At 46.1% G+C, this 23,440-nt stretch overlaps 4 protein-coding genes and 1 pseudogene across 4 annotated transcripts; 4 read left to right on the forward strand and 1 right to left on the reverse strand.

Moving 5' to 3' along the window:
• Positions 1-2,041: 2,041 nt before the first annotated feature.
• Positions 2,042-4,596, forward strand: LOC117845672 (protein DETOXIFICATION 40-like; annotated as a pseudogene).
• A 2,402-nt stretch (positions 4,597-6,998) lies between these two features.
• LOC140222010 (uncharacterized) lies at positions 6,999-7,762 on the forward strand. Its single transcript, XM_072291982.1, has one exon. The coding sequence runs from the start codon at positions 7,129-7,131 to the stop codon at positions 7,429-7,431; it is 303 nt and encodes a 100-aa protein (XP_072148083.1). The 5' UTR covers positions 6,999-7,128; the 3' UTR covers positions 7,432-7,762.
• Positions 7,763-11,001: 3,239 nt separating this feature from the next.
• On the forward strand, positions 11,002-16,786 carry LOC117845928 (polyadenylate-binding protein RBP45A). The gene is made up of 7 exons (XM_034727004.2): positions 11,002-11,498; positions 12,142-12,622; positions 15,518-15,573; positions 15,649-15,779; positions 15,873-15,969; positions 16,050-16,331; positions 16,542-16,786. Exons 1-7 carry the CDS (start codon positions 11,055-11,057, stop codon positions 16,542-16,544), a joined length of 1,494 nt encoding a protein of 497 aa, XP_034582895.1. The 5' UTR covers positions 11,002-11,054; the 3' UTR covers positions 16,545-16,786.
• A 527-nt stretch (positions 16,787-17,313) lies between these two features.
• On the reverse strand, positions 17,314-20,940 carry LOC117845926 (DEAD-box ATP-dependent RNA helicase 32). The gene is made up of 8 exons (XM_034727002.2): positions 20,466-20,940; positions 19,917-20,192; positions 19,493-19,816; positions 19,207-19,395; positions 18,974-19,135; positions 18,269-18,750; positions 17,989-18,143; positions 17,314-17,897 (listed from the first exon to the last, which is right to left on the reverse strand). The coding sequence occupies exons 1-8, from the start codon at positions 20,829-20,831 to the stop codon at positions 17,581-17,583; spliced, it is 2,271 nt and encodes a 756-aa protein (XP_034582893.1). The 5' UTR covers positions 20,832-20,940; the 3' UTR covers positions 17,314-17,580.
• A 1,459-nt stretch (positions 20,941-22,399) lies between these two features.
• LOC117845930 (18.8 kDa class V heat shock protein) lies at positions 22,400-23,291 on the forward strand. The gene is made up of 2 exons (XM_034727007.2): positions 22,400-22,772; positions 22,879-23,291. Exons 1-2 carry the CDS (start codon positions 22,565-22,567, stop codon positions 23,178-23,180), a joined length of 510 nt encoding a protein of 169 aa, XP_034582898.1. The 5' UTR covers positions 22,400-22,564; the 3' UTR covers positions 23,181-23,291.
• Positions 23,292-23,440: the final 149 nt, after the last annotated feature.

Consider the following 23,440-nt stretch of genomic DNA (forward strand, 5'->3'; position numbering starts at 1 on the left):
CATATGCAATGTGTAGAACCTACTAGACATGTCAACTCTTGGAATTAGCTCAACTTATTTAGAGAAAGTATGGATGCTAGAAATCTCGATATATTTGCTTAGCCATGCTTAGTTCTCGGTAGAAGTCGAGGGATGGTAATGTCACCACCACTCGCGAGAATTTGGATGTTTGCTTAATTATACTTGAGGAGTTGAGAAAGTATAAAAGATGAGCAAAATGGATGATGATTCGAGACTTGAACAAGTGTGTGTTAGAGCCATGTTGAAAGTGGAATCCAAGTGGCATAGGCTTGCTTGAGTTGGTTAAGGCCCGATCGTTATTGCTGTGATACTTGAGTACTATTCCGTAGAAACCACATACTTAATATGGGAATGGTCAGCGAAGTAGCATAAGTCGCGCCTTGTCTTGACCGAATTCGATTGCGGGATGTGATGAGGTGTGATCTGCCGTGTCCGGTGCATCTATACATTTCCGGCCATTCGTTCATAGCCGGCGTGGGTATGTGAACGGTCGGGGGCATGAATCAACACTTATCTTAGGCTAAGGGCTAAGGGTATGGTTGTTGGTCTTGTACCTCGTGTGGGAAAAGTTGTACACCCCTGCAGGGTTATAATCTATTGCAATAGCCGCGCTCCCTATCAAAGAGCATGCTCATGTACTTAGACTTTAACGTAGAGTTCCGTGAAGAGCTTACGGAAGTTTGGGCTCATGACAACATGATCACTTTACTACTTATGCAATTGTATTGGTGCTTGATAGAGAAAGTAGATGACATGTGTTTTGCTTATTCACTTGATAAATTATGCTAGCATTTTTATGGTCTAATGTTAAAACTTGACAAGCCTCATGCATCCACCAAATGTGTAGTATTATGGATAAATTATGCAAGTACGCAATGTACTTACGGTGATGCCGTTAAGTTGTTTTGCATGTTTCCTTCTTGTGAGTGATTGCCACATTCATTTCATCGGAGCTGCCAATGTGGATGAGTGGTGGATGTCGCTCTAATCTTGTGCAGGTGGTGTCCTATGGGCAAGAACATCATTGTTGCACATTATTACTTTATATCTCCACTGCGTTTTAACTCTCAATTTAAGAAAAACATGTTAGGATAGTCACTTGGACCTAAACTAAATCTACATTTGTTAAGAACCTCATTTTAATGGGTGAAATTCTAATGTTCTAGTTGCTTATTTGTTGTAATTATAATTTATAAATTTTTTAAGATGATCAAGACTCGTAAACAAGGTTTAAAAGATTTGCTCTCATATGTATCCGTGTGATGGTTGGCATGATGTAAAAACGGTATATGGGTTGTTCTGGACGATGCTCGAGGTGTATACCAGGGATTACCGGTATTATTTGTCGATCAACCCGGTTTAGTTGAGATAATTTGGACGGTTCTTACATAATCTGTCGAGAAAGCTGCGTTCGCGCGCGAATGGGCGATCTGCTGATCGCCTTTCAGTTTGACCCGCCACGGTTGTCCTCACCTCTGCGGCGTGCAAGACGCCGATCGAGCACGAGGCGTCAGCCTTTGATTCTTGCTTGTAATTTATCAGGAGCATGCTGCACGAGCACACGGAAAAGGTCTTTCGGTTCTTGCCGCGCCGCAGCGCACCTGGCTATATACCATGGACTCCCAAGCAGTGCAGTGCCCGACCATCAATCAATCCATCAATGGGACGACGAGCGGGTGACCACGCCGGCGCTGGTGACGCCGCCGACGGCCGGCTGGAGGTGCTGCTCTCCGGCGCCGGCGAGGGCGAGGGCGGATCGGAGCCGTGGCCGCGGCGCATGGCGTTGGCGGCGGCGCTGGAGGTGCGGCTCCTGGCGCCACTGGCCACGCCGGCCGTGGCGGTCTACATGCTGGCCATGGCGACCGCGTCGTCCACGCAGATCTTCTGCGGCCATCTCGGCAACGTCCAGCTCGCTGCCGCCTCCCTCGGCAACAACGGCATCCAGCTCTTCGCCTACGGCCTCATGGTACGCACGCGTATATGTACATGCACACATGTATACTGTACATGAACGTAGCTAAAAAGCTTACGTAGGTGTGCAGCTGGGGATGGGGAGCGCGGTGGAGACGCTGTGCGAGCAGGCGTACGGCGTCGAGAAGTACGAGATGCTGGGCGTGTACCTGCAGCGCGCGACGGGGCTGCTCACGGCCGCCGGCGTGCCGCTCGCCGTCGCCCACGCCTTCTCGGGGCCGCTGCTCGGCCAGTCGCCGGAGATCGCCGACGCCGCCGCGGAGTTCGCCTACGGCCTCGTCCCGCAGATCTTCGCCTTCGCCGCCAACTGCCCCATCCAGAAGTTCCTGCAGGCGCAGAGCATCGTGGCGCCGAGCGCCTACATCCTCGCCGCCAGCCTGGCGCTCCACGTGGCTCTGAGCTGGCTCGCCACGTACGGGATGGGCCTCGGCCTGCTCGGGGCCTCGCTCACGCTCAGCCTCACGTGGTGGGTGCTCGTGCTGGGCCAGTTCGCCTACATCCTGTGGAGCCCCAAGTGCCGGATTCACCTGGGCCGCATTCGCCGACCTGCCCGGGTTCGCCAAGCTGTCCGCCGCGTCGGCGGTGATGCTGGTGCTCGAGGTCTGGTACTGCCAGGTGCTCATCCTCCTCGCCGGCATGCTGCCGGACCCACAGGTCGCGCTTGACGCGCTCACTGTCTCGTGGGTCCCCCTTCCTGCTCCCCTAATTGTATTTATAGGTTAACTCAACATTTTACCATGAAAAAATCCTTGGAAATTATTGTTTTTTATGACATAGGCCTACATTTTCATTGTTTATTTTGTCTTTCATTCAAACTCCATGGATCTCATATGTTCACTCGATGCTTTGTATGCAGCACTTCCATACAGTCCTGGGTGTTCATGATCTCTGCAGGCCTCCAAGCTGCTGCCAGGTTTACTTCATTCTGCATATTTCTCACTGTATTTCATACAAAGACATGAAACGTGTCCTTCACCTCCTTGCCCTCGACGGCAAGCTGCCTAGCCCAAGCGGAGAACGGCCAGCAGTACGCTGCCCCATGCACTGATAGAAAACGAGACAGTGCATCATACGGTGTCTCACCGTATCCTACTGTAGAGACACATGTCTTCTGTGCTTCCGAAGACCTTCAGCGACGGTTTCCTCCGGTGCCGCCAAACCCACATGTGCAAACGCGATCGATGCGACGGCTATGTGATGACCAAGCCGTGCGTTCAGACTTCACAGCCCCATCTCCCATGTGTCTCTACAGTAGGATACCTGGATTTGCAGGAAAGAACGCGCTGAAAATGATTTTTTTTTAAAAAAAACAATTATGAATTCTGATCTGAAGAAGTTTGCACTGCAGTGTCAGAGTCGGGAACGAGCTGGGCGCCGGCAACCCTAGGTCCGCCGCCTTCTCCGCGTGGATGGTCACCGCTGTGTCGGCGTTCGTGTCGGCCGTAGCTGGCCTCGTCACTTTATTTCCTGCTCAGGGACAAGCTCAGCTACATCTTCACCGGCGGCGAGGCCGTCTCGCGCGCCGTCGCCGACCTGTGCCCCTTGCTCGTCGGCACCATTGCGGTCTGCGACATCCAGCCCGTGTTATCAGGTGAGTCTAGATTCTTTACCTGCCTTTTTGGCTAAAAAAGATTCTTACCTGAGTTTGTTTCTGAATTCTAAACGATGAACCGGTGGTACTTACAATGTTTTTACTGAATTTACGAAGGTGTGGCCGTTGGATGTGGGTGGCAAGCAACGGTCGCGTACATCAACATTGGATGCTACTACCTGATCGGCATACCCCTCGGTGTGCTCCTTGGATTCAAGTTTGACTTTGGCGTTAAGGTACACTGCTTCAGTGCTTCAGTTCATCGGAGATTGCAAACTCGCCGCCCATTTCCAGTTGACCTGTTGGTTATGAGCTCTGGAGTCAACTGAGAAACGGCTCTGGGCACTTGTCCTTAAGCCATCTGCGAGTCTGAAAGCGGATCTTGCGTTGCAGGGATTGTGGGGAGGCATGATTGGGGGCAAGCTCATGCAAACACTTATTCTGATCTGGATCACGTTCAGAACTGATTGGAATAAGGAGGTAAAAACCACCTTTGGTTATCATCATATTCCTCGCCTCGGTAGCCGCCTCGTTTCACTGACAGATGATCCTCAAATCTACCTCACATGCCGACTGCCAGGCCGCATCTAAGTTATGCGCCGATGCGCTATTTTAGGGCAATTATTCCAAACAAGTGCCTGCTCGATTGTGTGGCCATCTTTTTTGTTCAATTAGTCTTATCTGAATTCTGCACAATAAGGAAAAAAAAGGGAACTTTTGAGTTGTAATTTTATCCTTTTTTTCTGAATGTAGGTTGAAGAAGCGAGGAAAAGACTAGATAAGTGGGACGACACAAGGCAGCCTCTTCTTGCGAACAAGGAGTGATTAGTGATGTTAGGAGTGGATGGAGAGTCAACATGCTGCTGCAAGTTGATCCAAATCTCCAATATTTTTCTTAGAAGCCATCTCATCTGCCACTGCTAACTGCAATCATAGACCACTCAAATGAAAATTCAGTAATGCACTAATGTGTAGTTCAGTCAGTTTCATATGAGATCATGCTATTTCAGACCTGGCACACTATTCCTCCTCACCTTATGAGTCGTGATACCCTTTTGAGGCACCGACCAGAATGCTTTATTATTACTTGCGACAATCATTACAAATAAATATGGCAAGCTGTCTTAATAAATAAGTGCTAGAATGAAGGGACTTCGCTTCAGTTAGTAAAATTGTCTCTCTCTATTTTCCCCTAAAAAGAAACATGTACTAAATTGTTTGGTCTATGAACATCTTGGCATAGGTGTGGCTATGAACCAAACATGCTGATCTGATCTCTAATACTTTTTCGGAACCATCTCATCAGCCACTGCTACTGCAATTATAGACCACAAGAATCAGTAATGCAATGATGCATGGTGCAGTCAATTTCATATGAGATCATGCATGCTATTTCAGAACCCACAAGCTAATCCTTTGCCCTCACCTAATGATACTAATTTGAGGCACCAATTGCAGTGCTTTGCTAATCCTTTGGTACAATTATTTACCAGGCATATTGCAAGTGGCCTTACTGAATGCTACACTAGAATGAAACTACTACGATCACTGAAATTGTTTAGTCCATGAACCCTAGCATTGCCCTGCAGGCTGCAGACCTGGTTGGAATTAGAAATTCTGAAGGCTGCAGGAGGCAACAACCGAAGAGACAAATGGACGCTAGGCTTTGTCTTGCCTCATCCTTTGATACATGAGGAGCCACAAGTTCAGAAGATAAATTCAACACAAATTCGTCAACAGAAAACTAGAGCTATTTTAACTCTCACCACCTTGGACAAATGGTGTGAATCCAAGGAGAAGTTTTCTTCGCTGACCTGATCAGGCGTCCACCACTATGTGCATATCTTATGGCCTCGTGGCCGTGCTGTGCTTTCTGAAAGTATATTCCTTTTTCTGCAAAGCTGGATATTGCAATGAGCCAAAATGACAAAATTCAGGCCTGAGACGGCAGGGTTTCAGATGAACAATGTTGAGCTGGCAATTGTGTGTGTACAACAGTGTTACAAGATTGAGAATCTGTGAGCAATTTTATTTTTCATCCAACCGGTAACTCATAAGCGTTAGTCGAACCAACTCACCTCAAAAGCTAGCGCAAGAAGTGAAGCATTGATGATAAACAACACAGAATCAGCTGATAAAAAAAAAGGTAGGATGACCTGAAATAAATATTTTTGCCGGGATGTGCTAGCATTTTGACCTGCTTGAATTTAGTAAGAGGGTCCATGCCTCAACTGGTTCTTTCAGTGACCTCACAAGTCACGAGTGCGGGCAGGGGCGGCATGTTTAGGTGATGGTGGAGGTCAGAAGCTGACTTTTTTTTTGGCCTTTGGGCGATGCATCAGAAAGCCAATAATTTCCAGGCGCGAAGCGAGACATCTAGTGCAGGCCTGCCTAGGTCCGGGTGCGTTTTGTCTCTGACGATCGCTATCGTTTATGCCCTCATCATCAGTTGACTTGCATCGGAGCACAGCCTTGACACGCGTTGATTGGCAGCAACGGGAATCCCTGATGAGGCCGGTTCGGAAAGGGCCTCTCCTGTTGGTTGAGATTCTGACGAGAAGCTGGGGGAAAAAATAGTTTTTTTTAATTAAAAAAGTACAGTGTTCTGGGAAGTGCTTTATGTTTCAGCCAATCCAGTGATGAAGCTTGGAAATGGCTACTACTGATATGTGTATCTCAATTCTCAAACCAGAACTGGGGATGAACCTTATGGTTAAATTGGGTTGGAACTGGCCCGGGTTTCGCCTGTTCTTATCGGACTCAAGTTGTTTCGATTTCAAATCCATCGCTGTTATGTTTGAGGCTTGATGATAACATGGAATGGAAGCACATAACCCTCGCAGCCACACTAGCACCGTGGTACCTCACAAGGTCCGGAGTTGAAGTTTAAATGCCTGAAGAAATTTGGAATCGATGGATGGGAGTACTCTGTCTCTGTTTGAAGGGAGAAAAGGACAGACAACTACGTTTCAGATCAGATGGGAGCCCAAAATTCTCCGAGTACCGGAGATCGCATTCAGAGCTCATAATTTGTTCGTCACGTATACAATTACAGCCTAGATTTTTCTGAGACCAATGAATCTGAAAGTGCTCTTCTTCTCTTCAACGAGAGAGACAGAGAGAGATACCGAGACGTGACTGAAGTTTCCTCTAGGAATGATGTGACCATGTCGTCCATCGTTGTTGGCAAATCTGTCCACTGTCATGAGCTTGAAAAATGCAAAATGGTTCAAGAGATTATAAAAAAATAACCTTGGAGAGGCAAGAAATAAACAATGCTTATGAACATTTGCACGGCCTGTCCAACTAATACTCTCATGACCTCATCAATAATTCCAAAAAAAATATAGGCCGGAGCCAGCCTGCAGGAGCCCTACCAATTTGCCCAGGCACCCAGCCTATATAACAGGCACGCACGTCCCAGGCCAGACGGCCAGCTGCAAGAAGCTCACACCAAGAACCCCTCTCCTGATCTCCTCCCCATCCTCCTCGTCGCACCGTCGCCATTGTTGCTGCCTCGCTACAACGCGGCGTCGATCACGAAGATGCTTCTGCTGAGGGCGCCGACGCCGTTCGCGTACGCGAAGGTGGAGAAGGTGGACGCGGAGGAGGCGCGGCACCTCAGGGCGCAGTACCTGATCCAGAAGGTGCTGGAGGAGAAGAGCCCGCGGTCCCGGCCGCCGGCGCTGGCGCGGGTGAAGGCGAGGATCGGCGTGCGGCTGAAGAAGCTCAGGCTCGCCGTCCGGAGCGTCAGGGTGCGGGCGTGCCGGACCCTGCAGAGGCACCTCAGGAACCTGAGGAGGCTCATCGCGCTCGGAGGTCAGCAGGGATCAGGGGAGCCTTCTTGATGATGCCTCGCTTCTGAAAGAAAGAAAGTCCCATGTTTTTTTTTTGGTGTTCTTGTGTGGATCAAAGCAATGGCTGATAACATCTGAGCTTTTGCTGAGAGGTTTGGGATCACAATCTGTATCTGTTTAATTAGGTGGTGGAAGGAATCATATACATACAAAAAAATGTGTAATAGTAGTAGCAATCAAGCAATGCCACTGTTCAGGTTTTGCATTTTTATGCCATGCGGTGTTCTGGAATCCTGCTCTGCCAGTTCAGCAGAAGTCAGCGATTTCTTATTTCTCCACTAATTTCTTTCCTTTATAATATAGTTTTTGCTAGTTTCTGGTACATTGTATCATGGTCTGATCAATCTTTTTCAATAATCCAGCAATCTCTGTATCCAAGCATCCTCCTTTTCTGGATCTGCTTTTTTTTTGTGTATTTGTGTGTAAGTGAACTCTGCAGTATGGTTTGCTATCCACGCTGATCTGGAGCAGGATTGACATGATCGATAAAAAAATCTCTCACCTTACCTACTCTTCTTCTATGCAACTCCGAATCTTCAGTTATTTACTTGCGGATAAATTCCACTTCTGCAATAAATAAATTTGTGCTCTGTTCATGCATTTTGTGTTTTTTTCCTTCATCTTCTGGAAGTTGGTTCAACAGCAGAAGCGGCAAACTTAGAAGTCACACTTGTTTTAACAAATACCTAAAAACCAGTGGATTGGAGCATGTGTCCTGTTGAGAGCGAAAGAAAGAGTGTGATCGGTTGTTTATGGTAGAGGAGAAAGTAGATTCCTTGTCTAACTCATCCTGCCTTAATTTTTTGGGGGGCATTGAACAGCTGACCGCACAGTAAACATAAAAGATTTGAAGATAAGCAACTCAAGTTCTCCAGAGTCAACTGCCGATCATCATAAACCGATAGCATCGTCATCAACTTGACAGGAAAAAGAGAGAATGTACTGAATATCAGTCGGAAAGTTCGAACTTTGAACGGCCCAACAAAGCGCTTGATTTCAACGTGTGTGTTTTTCAGAAAAAAAAAAGAATGCCTTTTGAATTAGAAATCTCGAATTTTGGGGAGCAACGCAGAAATGGCCGAAGCCGGATGGCATCAGAACCTTCTCCCAGCACTAAACAAGGCGATCGCATATCGATGATTCAGTGGTCAGCAACTCAGCATTGTCAGGAAGAGATTGGACACCCTTTTGACGGATGAGAGCATGTGGCCTGTCCAGTGCAACATGAAAAGAGAGTGACCGGTTGTTTATGGTAGATGAGAGAGCAGATTCCTGGTCCAAATCATGCTGGATCGCTGACCATTTGGCGTAGAATAGCTGAACACACAATGATGATCATCTTGAATCTAAGCAACTGGTGTTTCGCCCACGGCAGCTACTAATAATGATAAAAATGACCTCATCAACTTGGCAAGGAGAATGCAGGCCGTGCTGAAAGAAAAGAAAACCGATGGAAAGTTAGAGTCTGAAAATGAAACGGTTGACTGAGCATGTTTAAAAATGCGTTTGAACTGAAAGTTTATAAACTAAGCTACTCGTGTTCGTGTCTCCCATCGGTCAAGGACATCTGCCAGAAACAGCCTGACTGTTGGAAAGCTCAAGTTCTAATCGAAGGCTTAGCAAAACGCTTGATATGAACGTGTTTTCTTTATAAAAAGATGCTATCTGAATTGAAAATCCAAAAGGAAACAAACAAAAAGGAAAAGGAGAGCGATCGGTTTAATTCGAAAGCAAATTAAGCAGCCGGGGGTTGGCATCGCTGACGCATGGCGCCAAGGCGTCAAGCTCACGGCGGGCGGCCATTCTCACGAAGAAACGGCCGAAGCTGCCGGATGGCGTCAGCGCGGCGTCTTCCTCCGGCACTAAACAAGGTAATCACCTAATGACCTTATCGCAAGCCGCCATGGACGATTCAGAGGTCAGCAGCGCAGCGATGTCGGGCAGAGATTGGTGGTCGTCTTGTCCGTCAAAGCGGGAAATCTTTGTTTAGATAAAACAGTCCAAGCTTGAAACTAATTTCCTTTCAGAAGAAAAACGAGCTAGAAGCGTAGAAACATGTTTATTTGGTTTTTTCAATAATTGCACGGCGCTGAAGTTTGCCTGAACACTGCGATTTTTTGCATGCGGTTTTTACAAGCAGCTGCATGATCTGGTGGGTCGGCTTTGTCTTGAACGCGCCTGTTGAGGTGCATCATGGCATAGACCAATAGGCAAAGACATGTCGTGATGGTCTTAGCATACTTTTGGTGTGCACGGAGATTGCGGATATACCAAAATAGGAGCACCCTTGCTTAACAATTTAGGGGGTGTTTGGATACGAGTTGTTGAACTTTAACAGTATCACATCGGATGTTTGATGCTAATTAGGAGAATTAAATATGAGCTAATTATAAAACTAATTGCAGAACCATGTGCTAATTCGCGAGACGAATCTATTAAGCCTAATTAATCCATCATTAGCAAATGGTTACTGTAGCACCACATTGTCAAATCATGGACTAATTAGGCTTAATAGATTCGTCTCGCGAATTACACTCCATCTGTACAATTAGTTTTGTAATTAGCCTATATTTAATACTCATAATTAGCATCCAAACATCCGATGTGACGAGTGTTAAACTTTAACACCTTGTTGCCAAACAAACTCTTAATGTGATTTTTTCAAGATTTAATAATGTTTGTGATGTTAAGGTGATTGCTGCAGTTGCGCTTTAAGGGCGTTGTCGAGAACATAACACGATTTGCAACAGCTTACGGTGTGCATGACACCTGCTAATTCGACACGTAGGCATGATGCTTGGATAAAAACTAAGTTTGCTCATCAGTGTTTAATGTGTGTGCTAACAGGGTGGCTGAGCTATTTAAGTAGGGTTTTGAAGGAAGTTAAGGGCTGGTTTGCATTAAAAAATTATTAATTTTTGTATATACACCCATTAGCCCAATCCCAATAAGGTGGCAAGGAAATAATGAAGATGGAGGGAAAATAGGTTTTCAACACACATGCTATCTTGCTTGTACTATTGCTTATGAAACAACAAGAATGAAACAAAATATTGAAAAAAATATATATTTCACTCATCAATTAAATGCTCTCTTGCACATGCGGCCCTCATAAGAAAATTTTGATCAACCTTAGGATGGAATCAGTATATCATAGACTCTCATTTTTTCCATGGGCTATTGATTGCCTGAGCGTTCTACCAGTAGATTGGTATACTCGAGATGATAATGAAGTATGATTTCCCTTAAAAAGATCAGGCTCCGTTCCAAATTCGAGCTCAAACTAAGCACGATCCAAGCAAAAGGTAGGACCTCGACCTTCACCCTCATCCGCATGTCTACCCCGTCGATCAGAGATCTAACGGCGATGAACAAACTCCTCTCAAAGGGAATCGGGAGTTCGGGACACCATTGAAATCGTAGCCCATCCGAGGCCCGTTACGAACCGGAAGATGCTTGCGGAACAGATTCTGTTGCAGAGGCCCGGCCCGGCCCAATATTCCCCGACCGCTCCACGCGCGCCTCGTCTCTATCTCCCCGCATCGAGATTCCAAAGCCCTTCCTCTCGCTCTCGCGTGCACACCCTAGGGTTTCTCCGCCTTGCCGGGGACGCGATGCAGCCGCCGCACCAGCCGCCGATGAACGGGCAGCAGGGCGCGCCCCCGCCGCAGGGCTCTGGGGCGCCGGCGCCGCCTCCGCAGCAGCAGGCGCCACCGCCGCCGTACTACCAGCAGCAGCAGCCGCCGCAGTACTACCAGCAGGGGCCGCCCCCGCAGCCGTGGGGCCAGCCGCAGCAGTATCCTCCGCCGCAGCAGCAGTACGCTCCCCCGCCGCAGCAGTACGCGCCCCCGCCCCAGCAGTACGCTCCGCCGCCACCCCAACAGTACGCTCCTCCGCCGCAGCAGTACGCGCCTCCGCCACAGCAGTACGCGCCGCCGCCACAGTACGGGACCGCGCCGGGAAGTGGCGAGATCAGGTCTCTTTGGATCGGAGATCTCCAGTACTGGATGGACGAGAGCTACCTTAACTATCACGCCTTCGCGCCCGTGGCGCCGCAGGTGATACTTTTAGCTCCCTCCCTCCCCGAGATCTGTGAAATTGCGAATCTCAGGGTACACGCTTTTATATAATTGATCTAGCTGTGATATCCGTGCGACTTGGTTGATGCGATGCTCTTATTTATGTTTCCTACCTATTCTGGTTCTGGATACTGGTTGGTAAAGTGTTTCCTTTGAGGGGCTAAGGAACGCATTCATTGCATACTATTTTAATCGAGATGTTAGGTTTTAAGAACCGGAAGCATCAAGCATGCATATCACTATATGGTTGTAGGCTGTAGGCACTAGGTCGTACTGTTCATCATGTTGAACTTCTAATGCTATGGTTCTGTTATGTGCAATTTGCAATGTGTTTCTTATATCATCCAATTGAAGTGTAACATGTTGATTAATTTATAACAAGCTTATATAAAGATTTGTAACACAATAACGTGCTATGCTTTCGATGTTATACCAGGATTGATAATTTGTTGCCAGGTCAATTTATACTCTGTTTTTGCAACTTTTGAAGTTCAATGTCTGGATTAAATAACACGTTTCTTATAGTGAATCTTAGCTGATCTACTGTTTGTTTTGTGATGGAGAGCATAATCCTTTTGTTAAAATACTTCTTATTGGTGCTAATACGATCAAGTAACTGCAGATTGCCAATGTGAAAATTATAAGGAACAAACAGAATGGGCAGTCTGAAGGTTATGGTTTTATTGAGTTTCACACCCGAGCTGCTGCAGAATATACTCTGATGAACTTCAATGGGCGGATGATGCCGAATGTTGACATGGCTTTTAAGCTAAACTGGGCATCCGCTAGCGCTGGGGATAAGCGTGGGGACAATGGTTCTGATCACACAATATTTGTTGGTGATTTGGCTGCTGATGTTACCGATTCCATGTTGGAAGAGGTGTTCAGAGCTAGCTACCCTTCAGTTAGGGGGGCCAAAGTTGTTATTGACAAGCCCACTGGACGCCCCAAAGGATATGGTTTCGTGCGCTTTGGAGATTTGAATGAGCAGGCACGTGCTATGACTGAGATGAATGGAATGATGTTATCTACAAGGCAGATGAGGATTGGACCTGCAGCTAACAAGAAGAATATGGATGCCCAGCAGACATATGCAACTAATGGTATGTACCTGTTGGACTTCCATAGGTTTTTATTCCCCTTTTCTGTTGTTTCATACTTGCTTACTTAGACATGAGCATCTAAGTGCATCATAGCATCTTTTTGAGAACTAAGCCAACTATGTATTCTGATCTTTTTCACTGTTCTTGCTGGATTTTAGTGTTTTCATAGTCGTTTTCCTTCTAGACAGTCCACCTCAACGTAGCCGGCATTGCTTCTGTTGCTGTAAACAGACATTTTCCTTCCAGCTCTTTCCTTTCTAAGTCTAAAATTGGGATAGCAAACTTAATAAGTAATAAACCTCTAAACAAGATTCGTGTTTCTCAAAGCAGGATGCCATGCCATCTGCATTTAGGGTGGAAATGTCTTCAGCTGTCTCCTGTAATCCATGCCTCATTTAGGTCAGTGTTTTAATTTTGTGAGATTTTGGTTATAAAGTACCTTTAGAGGGCCAACTATGCTATATGTGTTCTCACTTGCAGACATTACTTTATCTAGACTTATTTCTGGTCTTCCAGTGCGTTCTGTTCTATTTTGAAACTTGCTAGCAGCTCATCATTTTCCAGTACTTTTAATAGTTTATTATATGTATAATTTTCAAACAGTCTGTCATATCTTAATATTCCTTTTTCCCTATTTAGAATTTCTTCTATCCGCATCTAATAGGACCTGTAGCTTATTTTATTTGTTTACTCATTTGCTATGTTGTGGATTCTTTCCAAATTCAACCGCAGTGCATTCTCTTTCTGGTTTCACTTTTCTTTGCTTGTGCCTGCACTCCACCTGCAAGTTATCTGGTTTGTTCCATGCTGTACCATGTTGCAGATTCCATATGCTTTTTCTCTCATTAGCCTGCTCTTAGTACCCTTATGTTCTATTCATGTTTTTGCTTTCTAGAATAATTCGAATAATGCTGATTTATGTTTTTTTCTGTTTATCTTTGTTGTGATCTTGCTGACCAAGCGATGCTGTGGTAGATGTTTTCTGCTATAGATTGGGCTTGGGAGTTGGGGGTGGCATGGAAACACAATAATTTTTTGTTTCTGATTTGGAATGTTTTACCTACACTTGATGCCACAGAAAAAGATAAAAGTTTAAGATAAACTAAACCATTGGGAATACACTTCATGTCTGTGGTGGCGCGCTTACAGTTCATGATTCAAGAAAAGGTTTTCTAGAAAATAGTTGGGGTGATCTACAAGATGCAGGATGTCATGTTAACCTGAGTGTCTGACTTTCTGTACTGACAGTCGAGCTAGGCCTATGGCAACTTTCTTCTGTTTCAGCAAATTTAGTACATGCAGGAACTGGTCTTTGAAGCAAAGATTACTTGGGTTCCTCCTCTGACCACTATGGAATGCTAAGCATTTCTTTATTTCTTTACTCACATGGGCTTCAGTTCTTTGGGTTATTAATAGGAATAAGTCCACATTACCCCCCTGAACCCTGCCAAAAGTCTAAGACACAACCCTAATCTATGAAACCGTCTAATGGATACCCTCTATCTCCTCAAACCGGACATCAGGACCCCCCCCCCCCCGACCCATACCAGTCTGGTTTTGGCGTCCACGTCGGCAAGGAGGCCCGATTAAAACAACCCCCTGCCCTGTTTCTCCATCTATCGGTGGTTCTCTCCCCCCTCTCTCTTTCTCTCGCGTCAAAACGAGTCCCGGCTGCCGACCGCTGACCCATACTTTCGGCGAGGTTGGCGGAGGGAGATGGAGAGCCTGGGGACCAGGAGCTTATCCTGGTCGAGCTCCTCGTCGATCCATGGCGTCGGAGATGAGGGGATCTCTTGGGCCCATGTTCCGTCCAGGTGCGGCGCCGCCCGTCTTCTTTGAGTGCCAGAGAAGAAGGCACCGAGATGTATTATTTCTTGAGTGAGCTGACTGTAGGAGGTACTGCAGATGCATGAGACGCCGTGTGGACTCTTGAGCATGAGCATGCTTGAGTTAATGTTCTTGTCCTCAATACACAAGATTTTGTTCCTTGCTTCGATTGAAAAATGGAAGACAAGCAATACAAATAGATTAAAGCAATGCCTCCGATTGAAAAAGGGAAGAGAAACAAATTCCCAAGAATTGCCTAGCAGTCTGCATGAAAGAAACGGAGGGATAGAAGACAAGCGCACAAGCAAAGAAGAGAAAGGAATATAATATTTGCAGCCGCACCGGTGGCCGGCCTTATCATCTCGACCGACAGTTCTCCCTCCACGGCTCCACCCGCTCATCCAGAGCGACCAGATATTCAGCCGCACTATTGATTGATTCGAGGGACACGTGAATGACACGGTAGGCAAGGAGCAAGAGGGCGCCGTAGAGCGTGGCCAGTGCGAGCAGCACACGCGCGGAGTCCCCAGTGCCCGCAGCGGGAGCAGGGTGCCGGTGGGGCGCGTGCAAGGGGCCATCGGATGTGGGGGTGAGGGGGGCGAGCGGGCAGCCTCGGCGGCGCCACTGCTGTCGTCGCGATGCGTGAGCGAGCGAGGATTCGGAAGGGTGTGGCGCTGTGCGGGGGACCCTCTCGTGACCCGGCCGCTGCGAAGGAAGAGAGAGAGAGAGCTACTGAAGGGCTGTGCTGACGTAGACGGACGGCAGATGACGTGGACGGACGGTGCGGATTGAAACTAGCGTGGAGCAGGCTCGGGGGGGTTCGTGTGCATGGTTTGCGCAGTTCAGGGGGTTCAGTTAGACAGGTTTGTAGTTGGGGGTTGAATTTCAGACCACTGCAAGAGATGGGGGGTGTAATCTGGACTTCTTCCTTATTAATATGTTAGGTTACTATTTTGTGCTGAAGAACAGCGGCATTATGGGTCTCCAGTGTTAAATATGTTAAGTTACTATCCCTAATCAGTTTGCCCGCTTTGTTTCTGATGGTACCTATATGTGTTGTACTTGCAGGAGCATACCAGAGCTCTCAAGGAACTCTTTCGGAGAATGATCCCAACAATACAACAGTGAGTAAACTGTTTTACGAAAAAGAAAAAAACTAGGAATTGCTGTTACCTTATCTTCCAACTATTTTGCAATAGGTCTTTGTGGGTGGGTTAGATTCCAATGTAAATGAGGAGTATCTAAGGCAAACTTTTACTCCTTATGGAGAAATTGCCTATGTGAAGATTCCTGTAGGCAAGCGTTGTGGATTTGTTCAATTTACCAGCAGGTTCATAAATTCTTGAAGCTCTTTAGCTGACAGCTGTGACTTGATATCTGTAAGCTAATTCTTTTTTGCTCGATTGGCTTGCAATACTTTTAGGTCATCTGCTGAGGAAGCAATCCGTATGCTCAATGGGAGCCTGATTGGTGGGCAGAATGTTCGGCTTTCTTGGGGTCGTAGTCCTCAAAACAAACAGGTATTGTTTGGAAAGTAGAATCTTAGCTTTTGTTGAATTCTTGCTATATAACATTGACTAACCTGAGTTAATCCCCTTAGGCTCCCCAGCAAGATGCCAACAGCCAGTATAATGGAAACAACTACTATGGATACCAACAGCAAGGTTATGAAGGTTATGGCTACAGTGCACCCAATGCACAAGACTCAAGCGTGCAAAACTACTATGGATACCCTGGTTATGGCAACTATGAGCAGCAGCAACAGCAGGTGGCAGCACCTCAGCAGCAGCCACCGCCAGCACAACCAGCACAGGAGCAGCAGCAGCAGCAGCCTCCACCACCACAACAGCAGCAGCCACAGTCGCAGCAACCCCTGCAGCAGGTAGGATGCCAACAGTTGCGCGTTCCCTTAAGTCTTATGCCTAGAGTTGAACCAGGAAAATAAGCAACATTGAAAGACTGTCTACTGAACCATGAAAGAGAACTTTGTAGACAGTTCCATTTTGTGATCCCAGAATTTGTTGCACTCCATGTTCCTATGTCAGACTTTCTTTGTGGCTGATGAATAAACTTTGTTGCTTTTATTCTGCAGTGACGAACACAGCGGGGATGATTGCTTTGTGCACTTTTGGAGCGCTATCAGCTATCAGATTAATAGTGTAGAGTTACAACTGCAGTTCACTGCACCTCATGAATCATTCCATAGATTAGTAGTTATGTAGTTGCGTGGTCGTGGTTGAACCTGCTCTTAGAGACCAATGTTAACTATGATGGCACTCCTGATGTTTCTTTTGAAGATCTTAATTATTGAAGTATATTGTGCGTCTTTGAGATTGATGTTTTGGTTGGATCGTTGGTCAGCTTTCTTTACGTCTTTAGATATGGCCTTTTTGCGCATGTTTCCATGTTGTAGGTTGAAGTTAACGTGACCTACATACATTCCTATCACAGTGATGCTATATAACCTCCCACTATTCAATCATGCGTCGATGCGTCGTTTATGTTATGAAAAAAATTGAGTTTCCTGTTATTGCTTCACCGGTTTGCTACTATTGGCGTGAAATCTGAGGTGACTTCGTGATGACCGTGCATCACAAAACAAAGGACAATAGTCTTTATATGAATGATGAAAAATCGGCTAGCGGCAGGTAGAAATCAACCTTTCGTTACCGCTGTATTTGCATAAATTTTGACCACAAAGTTTAGTGTTATGCATATGTACTGTTGTGACATGCTTATACTGCTGTTCATGCTCTTGCTATAATTGAAAATAGCAACACTTTGTCCAGAAGCTTATTGATCTGAGAAAACATGTCATTTCCACTTGTCAGTAAGATTTAGCCGCATTGCGTAAAACACATTCATTAGATTGCAATGGTAGTCATTTTCCCATCGTTTTCAATTCAGAAAAAAAAGCCTCAACTTCTTAGGTCCATATTTCTTTTACAATTTTGGGCCGACAAGGCAGGTTACCACTGTTTTCTCTTAATCCCTGGAAGTGCTAGATATGTGGGATAGTTCCCAGAAAACAGAAAATAAAGCCACGACACGGTCAAAATTTCACCCTCCGGGGTGGAGCTCACTAAGCTAGGCAACCACCACTATGGCAACACACGCCATCAGTTTCCAATTTAACTGTGCATTTTACTCAGGAGCTTCAGCGCCAAGGCCTCCTGCTGAGCTAGAACGTCACCATCCTTCACAGTGTTATCATCTTCATCGTCGTCCTTGAAGTACCTCTTTTTGCCCTTGCTAGCTACGTCTCTGCCTCTGTCTGACTCTGAGCCGCTGTCCTCCTCAGACCCGACTTCTGTCTCCTCCTGCCTCTTGCGCTTCAGCTTCATCTTCTTCTGCAGCTTCTTCTCCCGCAAGCTCTTCTTATGTTCGAGCTTGTCCTCCTTGTCGTGCTCCCGCATTTCTCTCAACATCTCTGCGTACCGCTGGGAAACTGGAACAAGAGACAATAAATAAATACGAAGTTAGAGTTCAAATCATTCATGCAAAACTATAGGCAACATAGAAACAGGGACAGAACAGACTTTTATCCTTGTGAACCACAGGTTCTAAAGCCACTTCTTCAGCTAAAGATGCGAGAGGTGGGATGATGTTGCCCTCATCATCATACTTGACCCTTGTTCCCATTGGCCTGTGCACATTTATCTTCAGTTTCTTCTTTTTTAAGGGCTTTCCAAGTCTGTCAAGGATAAATCATTAGCGTGACTTCAACAAACAATAACTGGAACTAGACATTTGGTAGCCTGAAATTCATAGGGCAGAAGGAAGATGAAGAGTTTGAAAAATGAGTTGAAGGGTACATACTCGGTAACTTTCTCTGGTTTTGTATCTGTATCTGTATCTGTGGTGGGCTCCTTGGGGCGAAGGACATCATCAAGTCCATCATCCATATTAGCATCTGCAATGGGCTTCTTGGGATAAAGGATGTCGTCATCTCCATCATCCATAGTCAAATCACTGTTGACCTGTGGATTGATGATAACTTCAGGTTTGGAGCTGGATTTGATCTGTTTCTTATCAATATCTTCCATATCCTTCTTTGACACATTCTTCTTGTGGCTTATGAAGCGGATGGTGGGTGTAACAGGCAGACCAAGTGAAGCAGCATACGCAGCAAACTTCTCTGCAGAGAACCTGCTCAGGTCGAACACCTTTTTGTCTTTCTGGAGATACACTGACTTAAGATATGTAACAAATGCCCTTTTACCCAATTGCTGCAGATTGGGAAATTTAACCAGCACCGAGGCTATATTCTGAGATATCTGCTCCAGTTGTTCTGCCTTTGGCTACATCAAAGCAATTAAGACAATAAGTGACAAATTAAATAAGAAACGCATCAGATGAAGTATTTTAGATAAAAATGCATCGGTTGAGCAGTTCTATGGTACAAACAACTGTCAAATTTCTGTGAATCGAACCAAACTCGTTCGATAAGCGTGTCTTAGCCTTTACTGGCATAGATCAACCATAACCAGTTATGCATTAAAAACAGAAAATATTACTGCTAACCTTCCGTATGTGTATAGGTATTTTGCTTTCAGTAGCCTTCAATTTTTCAAGCATTGCTTCTTCCTCAGGACAAAGGAACATAAGCGATTTTCCTTTCTTATTGTAACGAGCTGTACGGCCAACTCTATGGATGTAAATATCAATGCTTTCTGGGCAATCAACCTGCAAGTGCAACAGACAGGTTACAGCATGAGAAATAGAGCAAAAATAGTCGTGCTAAAATAGTGGCATACCTGTACCACCCAATCCACATTATTTATATCCAGTCCTCTAGAGGTTAAATCAGTTGAGAACAGAACTGAAGTGGATTCATTGAAATCTGCAACTATGGCCTGCTGTACTACATGTGTCATCCTTCCATGGATACATTTCAAAGGAATACCAGGGCGTAGTTTCTTAAAAATTTCAAAAACAAATTTAACCTGCACAAATCCAATATTGGAAGAAATTTAAAAATTGATTTGTAGATCAATAAGACTATGGAACACTTTACTCTTCAGAGGAACAATAAACGATTACCTGCTTGACACTAGATAAGAAGACTATTGTCTTAGAATTTAGATGCCTTTTAATGAAGCTCCAGAGCATATTTAGCTTCTGTTCAAGAGGAACAATCATGGCATACTGCTCCAGAGTATCTGGGGTGGCTGTTGTAGCTTCATCATGCACACTTATATATTCTGGATTCTTTAGGCTAACCCTTGCAAGGTCTTTAACTGACTTCGTTTGTGTAGCGGAAAACAGTAAAGTTTGTCTAACTCTGGGAATCTGAGAAATGATAGCATCAACCTGACTTTTGAAACCATGATCAAGAATTTGATCTGCCTCGTCAAGCACCAACATCTGTTTCCCATATGAAAAAAAAAATTAAGAGCACTTTAGATTTTCTAAATCTCCAAATTTGGCATTCACTATTATCATAGAACAAGATATGCCTGGTGACCTGGAGCTGTGAACAATCGAAATTGGGAGTTTCATTGAAGTGCTGGACTAATCGCCCAGGTGTGCACACCAAGATATTCAAGCTGTTGATGTGTTCCTTCTCTAGCTCAATACCCTTGCGCTTACCAACAATAGCACCAGCACTAAAGTTATGGAACTCCTCGACATCCTTGATCACTTCAAAAATTTGCTGAGCCAAATCGTTCGTGGGGGAAAGAATAATGCAGCCCACACCATCCTCTGGACCCCATCTCTCTCTGTACAGCTTCTCTATAACCTGAAAAAGGAAAGAACGTGACAAAGTAAGCTCACGAGGAATCTTAGCTGCTATGGTCAACCACACTTCTTTGTAGGGGGCAATCGACATGCAAATATGATGATTAGACAGGCAGAGTTTTACAGGCATCAATTTACAGGGGACAGTTCATAATCCTCAGAGCTGAAAAAAATTGAAATTCTGATAGCAATCCATAGTCCTAGGACCGTTTCTACTTCTGCTTCCCTAACACCCGAACTTTAGGGATCAATTTAGCAGTGGACTGAGCCTTACCGGGATGACGAAGGCCAGGGTCTTGCCGGAGCCGGTCTTGGCCGCGCCGAGGACGTCGCGGCCGCAGAGAGCGTGGGGCAAGGCGGCGCGCTGGATCTCGCTCATCTCCATGAATTTCTTCTTCCGCAGCGCGTCCTTGGTCTTCTGCGACAGCGGCAGCTCGTCGAACCGCGTGCACGCGCCGTACTCCGGGTACTCCCCGGCTGCCGGAGGCGCCGGACCCGCTCCGGCGGATTTCGAGGGCGGCGGGGGCTTGGTGCCCGGACGGGGTTTGCCGGCTTCGATCCATTCGTCGAGGAGGGCGATCTCGTCCTCCTCCCTGAGGCGGGTCTGCTTCCCCGCGCCGCGGCGCTTCGGGCGGCGCATGGCGCTAGGGTTTTGGGTTCCGGGAAGGAGGGGCGGAAGGTTCTAGAAGGCGTGCGGCTCTGGTGCTACCGTGCTAGGGTTTTAGCCGGGGCAGGATTTGAGGCAGCCGATAAAAAGAGGTTGGTTAGGAAAAACAATCGCTTTTGCTTGTTTTGCTAGAGGTTCTCAATTTTTTATATGAGTTTTGTCCATGTGCACGAGCACGAGTCATCCGTAATGGTTTAAATATGCTAAGCTAGAAACACAAAATTCGTACCGTCAATATCTAAATTTGTCTTAGATTCTCGTTCCAAGTATAGAGATTTTCCGGATTGCATAATCACTTCTCTAAACTTGTCCAAATTTGGTTCAGATGTTTAGATCGGTCAAAGTGAATCCAATTCAGCTCCGACTGTCTATGTGACGAGCCTACGTGGTTTGAAAGGTAGTTCATGTTCTTAAAGCTAGTATTGGGAAAGGTTTCTTTATTTAGTTAATTTGATTTTTTAGCCCTTCAATTTTCTATAATACTCCCTCCGTTTATTTTTTATAAGGCATGATGCGACATAGCACGGTCTTTCAAGTTACTCTTGACCATTAATTTATCTTATAATATATTATTTATGGTTATAAACTTATAATTAAAAGTACATTTGATTACAAATCCAACCATTTCAAGTTTACATCATAAAATTAAAAAAAATATTGGTTAAATTATTGGTGAAGGATAGCAAAGTTTGAATCTTAATATGCGCGTACCTATTATAAACATAAACGGAGGGAGTACTGTTTATTTACTTGAAGATCCTAAACTTGCTTTTTAATGAGGATTTCTTCTGTAGAACTCTGGAGGTGTTCAGATTTTTTTATTTTTTCAACTAAAACTGTGTTTACAAAATTAAAAAAAATAAACATGATCATAAATCCATGCTGGCGCCACAGTGGCACGCCACATAGGCAATCAAGGCTTATTTGGATTGGTTTGAACCTACTTGGAAATCCAAGTTCCCAGACACACAAATTGAAAACCTGTGGACCTAAATGAGAATTCAGAAAAAGTTTAACTACCATCTTTTAAAATTCACTCAAATGGAAAATACCAAGTATGAAATATGGTTAGAGAGTACACAGATATGCTTGTACCAACACGCGGGAGCCACAGATTAATTTGGATACGACACTGACATCTTACCAGCTTGCTGACCACATGTTCATTGAATCTATCCAAGTTGCCCTTCGGCCGACCTGCGAGGCTGTGACGTCACCAGCAGAACCAAATTTTTCTGCGCTGCGGTCTGCGGGGGTGCATCTTTCTTTTCATCTTCAAGGAAGCTCTTTAAGAAGAGGTTGCATGGATACGAAGTTCAAATTATTTGCGATGAACGTTGCTATCGCAAGTGAAACGGATTTGACTGGTAAAAAATGCCTCCGATAGCTCTGTGAGCGTGGGGGGTAAAAGTAAACTGGTAAAACGCCGTGCCCGGCTCGCGCGGTCTTGCCGGCCAAAGCTCCCGGCCAAGATATTTTGCAGGCAAAAGCACCTCTTCTTCGTTGAACAAAACACACACGCCTGCCTCTTTATTTCGTGCACATGGGGGCCGCACATGCCGACCCACCCAGCCAACTTGGAGCAGCAACTTGCGCCCAATTACGTGCCAGTGTCGCGCGCTATTTAAGGGCAAGAAGAGAGTGACGGCCGATTAAACCACCATAAACGGCAACAAAGATTTCCTCTCAGGCTGAGCTCCATCGCCATGGATTACTACTACCCAATGGAGGAGGAGGTGGTGCACCAGCAGCAGCATCCGGGACTCCGGGCGGCGCAGTTGCCATGGCAGTGGCGCCTCTTCTCCCTGCTCTCTCCTCCGGCGGCGGCAGCTGCGCAGCAGCCGCGCCGGCCGGCCAACCATGTCAGCTGGGAGGAGACCGCCGCCGCGCACCTCTTCTCCGCCAGCCTCCCGGGTAAAAAGCAGGAGCTCCCCCCTTGTTTTCAGCTTTAGTTTCGTCCAGCAACTAATTAAGCAAAGCTCTCGTTAATTAATTTGGTTCTGGTTGTTATTACTATTAGGCGTGCGCAAGGAGGAGATCAGGGTGGAAGTGGAGGACGCGAGGTACCTCGTCATCCGCACGGAGCTGGACGGCGCCACCGCCGCGGGCGCGGAGGGAGACGGCGGCGCCGTCGGCCTGGGGAGGAGGAGCTTCGACAGGAAGTTCCGGCTGCCGGGGATGGTGGACGTGGACGGCATCTCGGCGGAGTACACCCACGGCGTGCTGACCGTGACGGTCCCAAGGATGCACACCCGGGCCCGGCCCGTCGTCGGCCTCCTCGGCGCCGGGCCGGCCGCCGACTCCGCGGCCCGGGCCGCCTGAATGAAGTCGATTTTTACATTATTATAGTAGCTTTCTATTAAAGATTAGTATCGTGCTGGTGCTTTGCTACAGTCAAAACGAATTTCCTCTATGCATTAATATTTATCTTAATGTGCATTGATTTTTATTCTAAAAATATTTATAACAGACATATAGTCATGGAATGCATGTGCATTCCCTTAAACTAAAGTACAAATTATGTTAATAGAAAAATGACTACCGGATAATTTAGGTGTCTAGCACATGATTTTTCACCACTG

Source organism: Setaria viridis, chromosome 2 (genome assembly GCF_005286985.2).
Source record: "Setaria viridis chromosome 2, Setaria_viridis_v4.0, whole genome shotgun sequence".
In the NCBI taxonomy this organism is placed as follows: domain Eukaryota; kingdom Viridiplantae; phylum Streptophyta; class Magnoliopsida; order Poales; family Poaceae; genus Setaria; species Setaria viridis.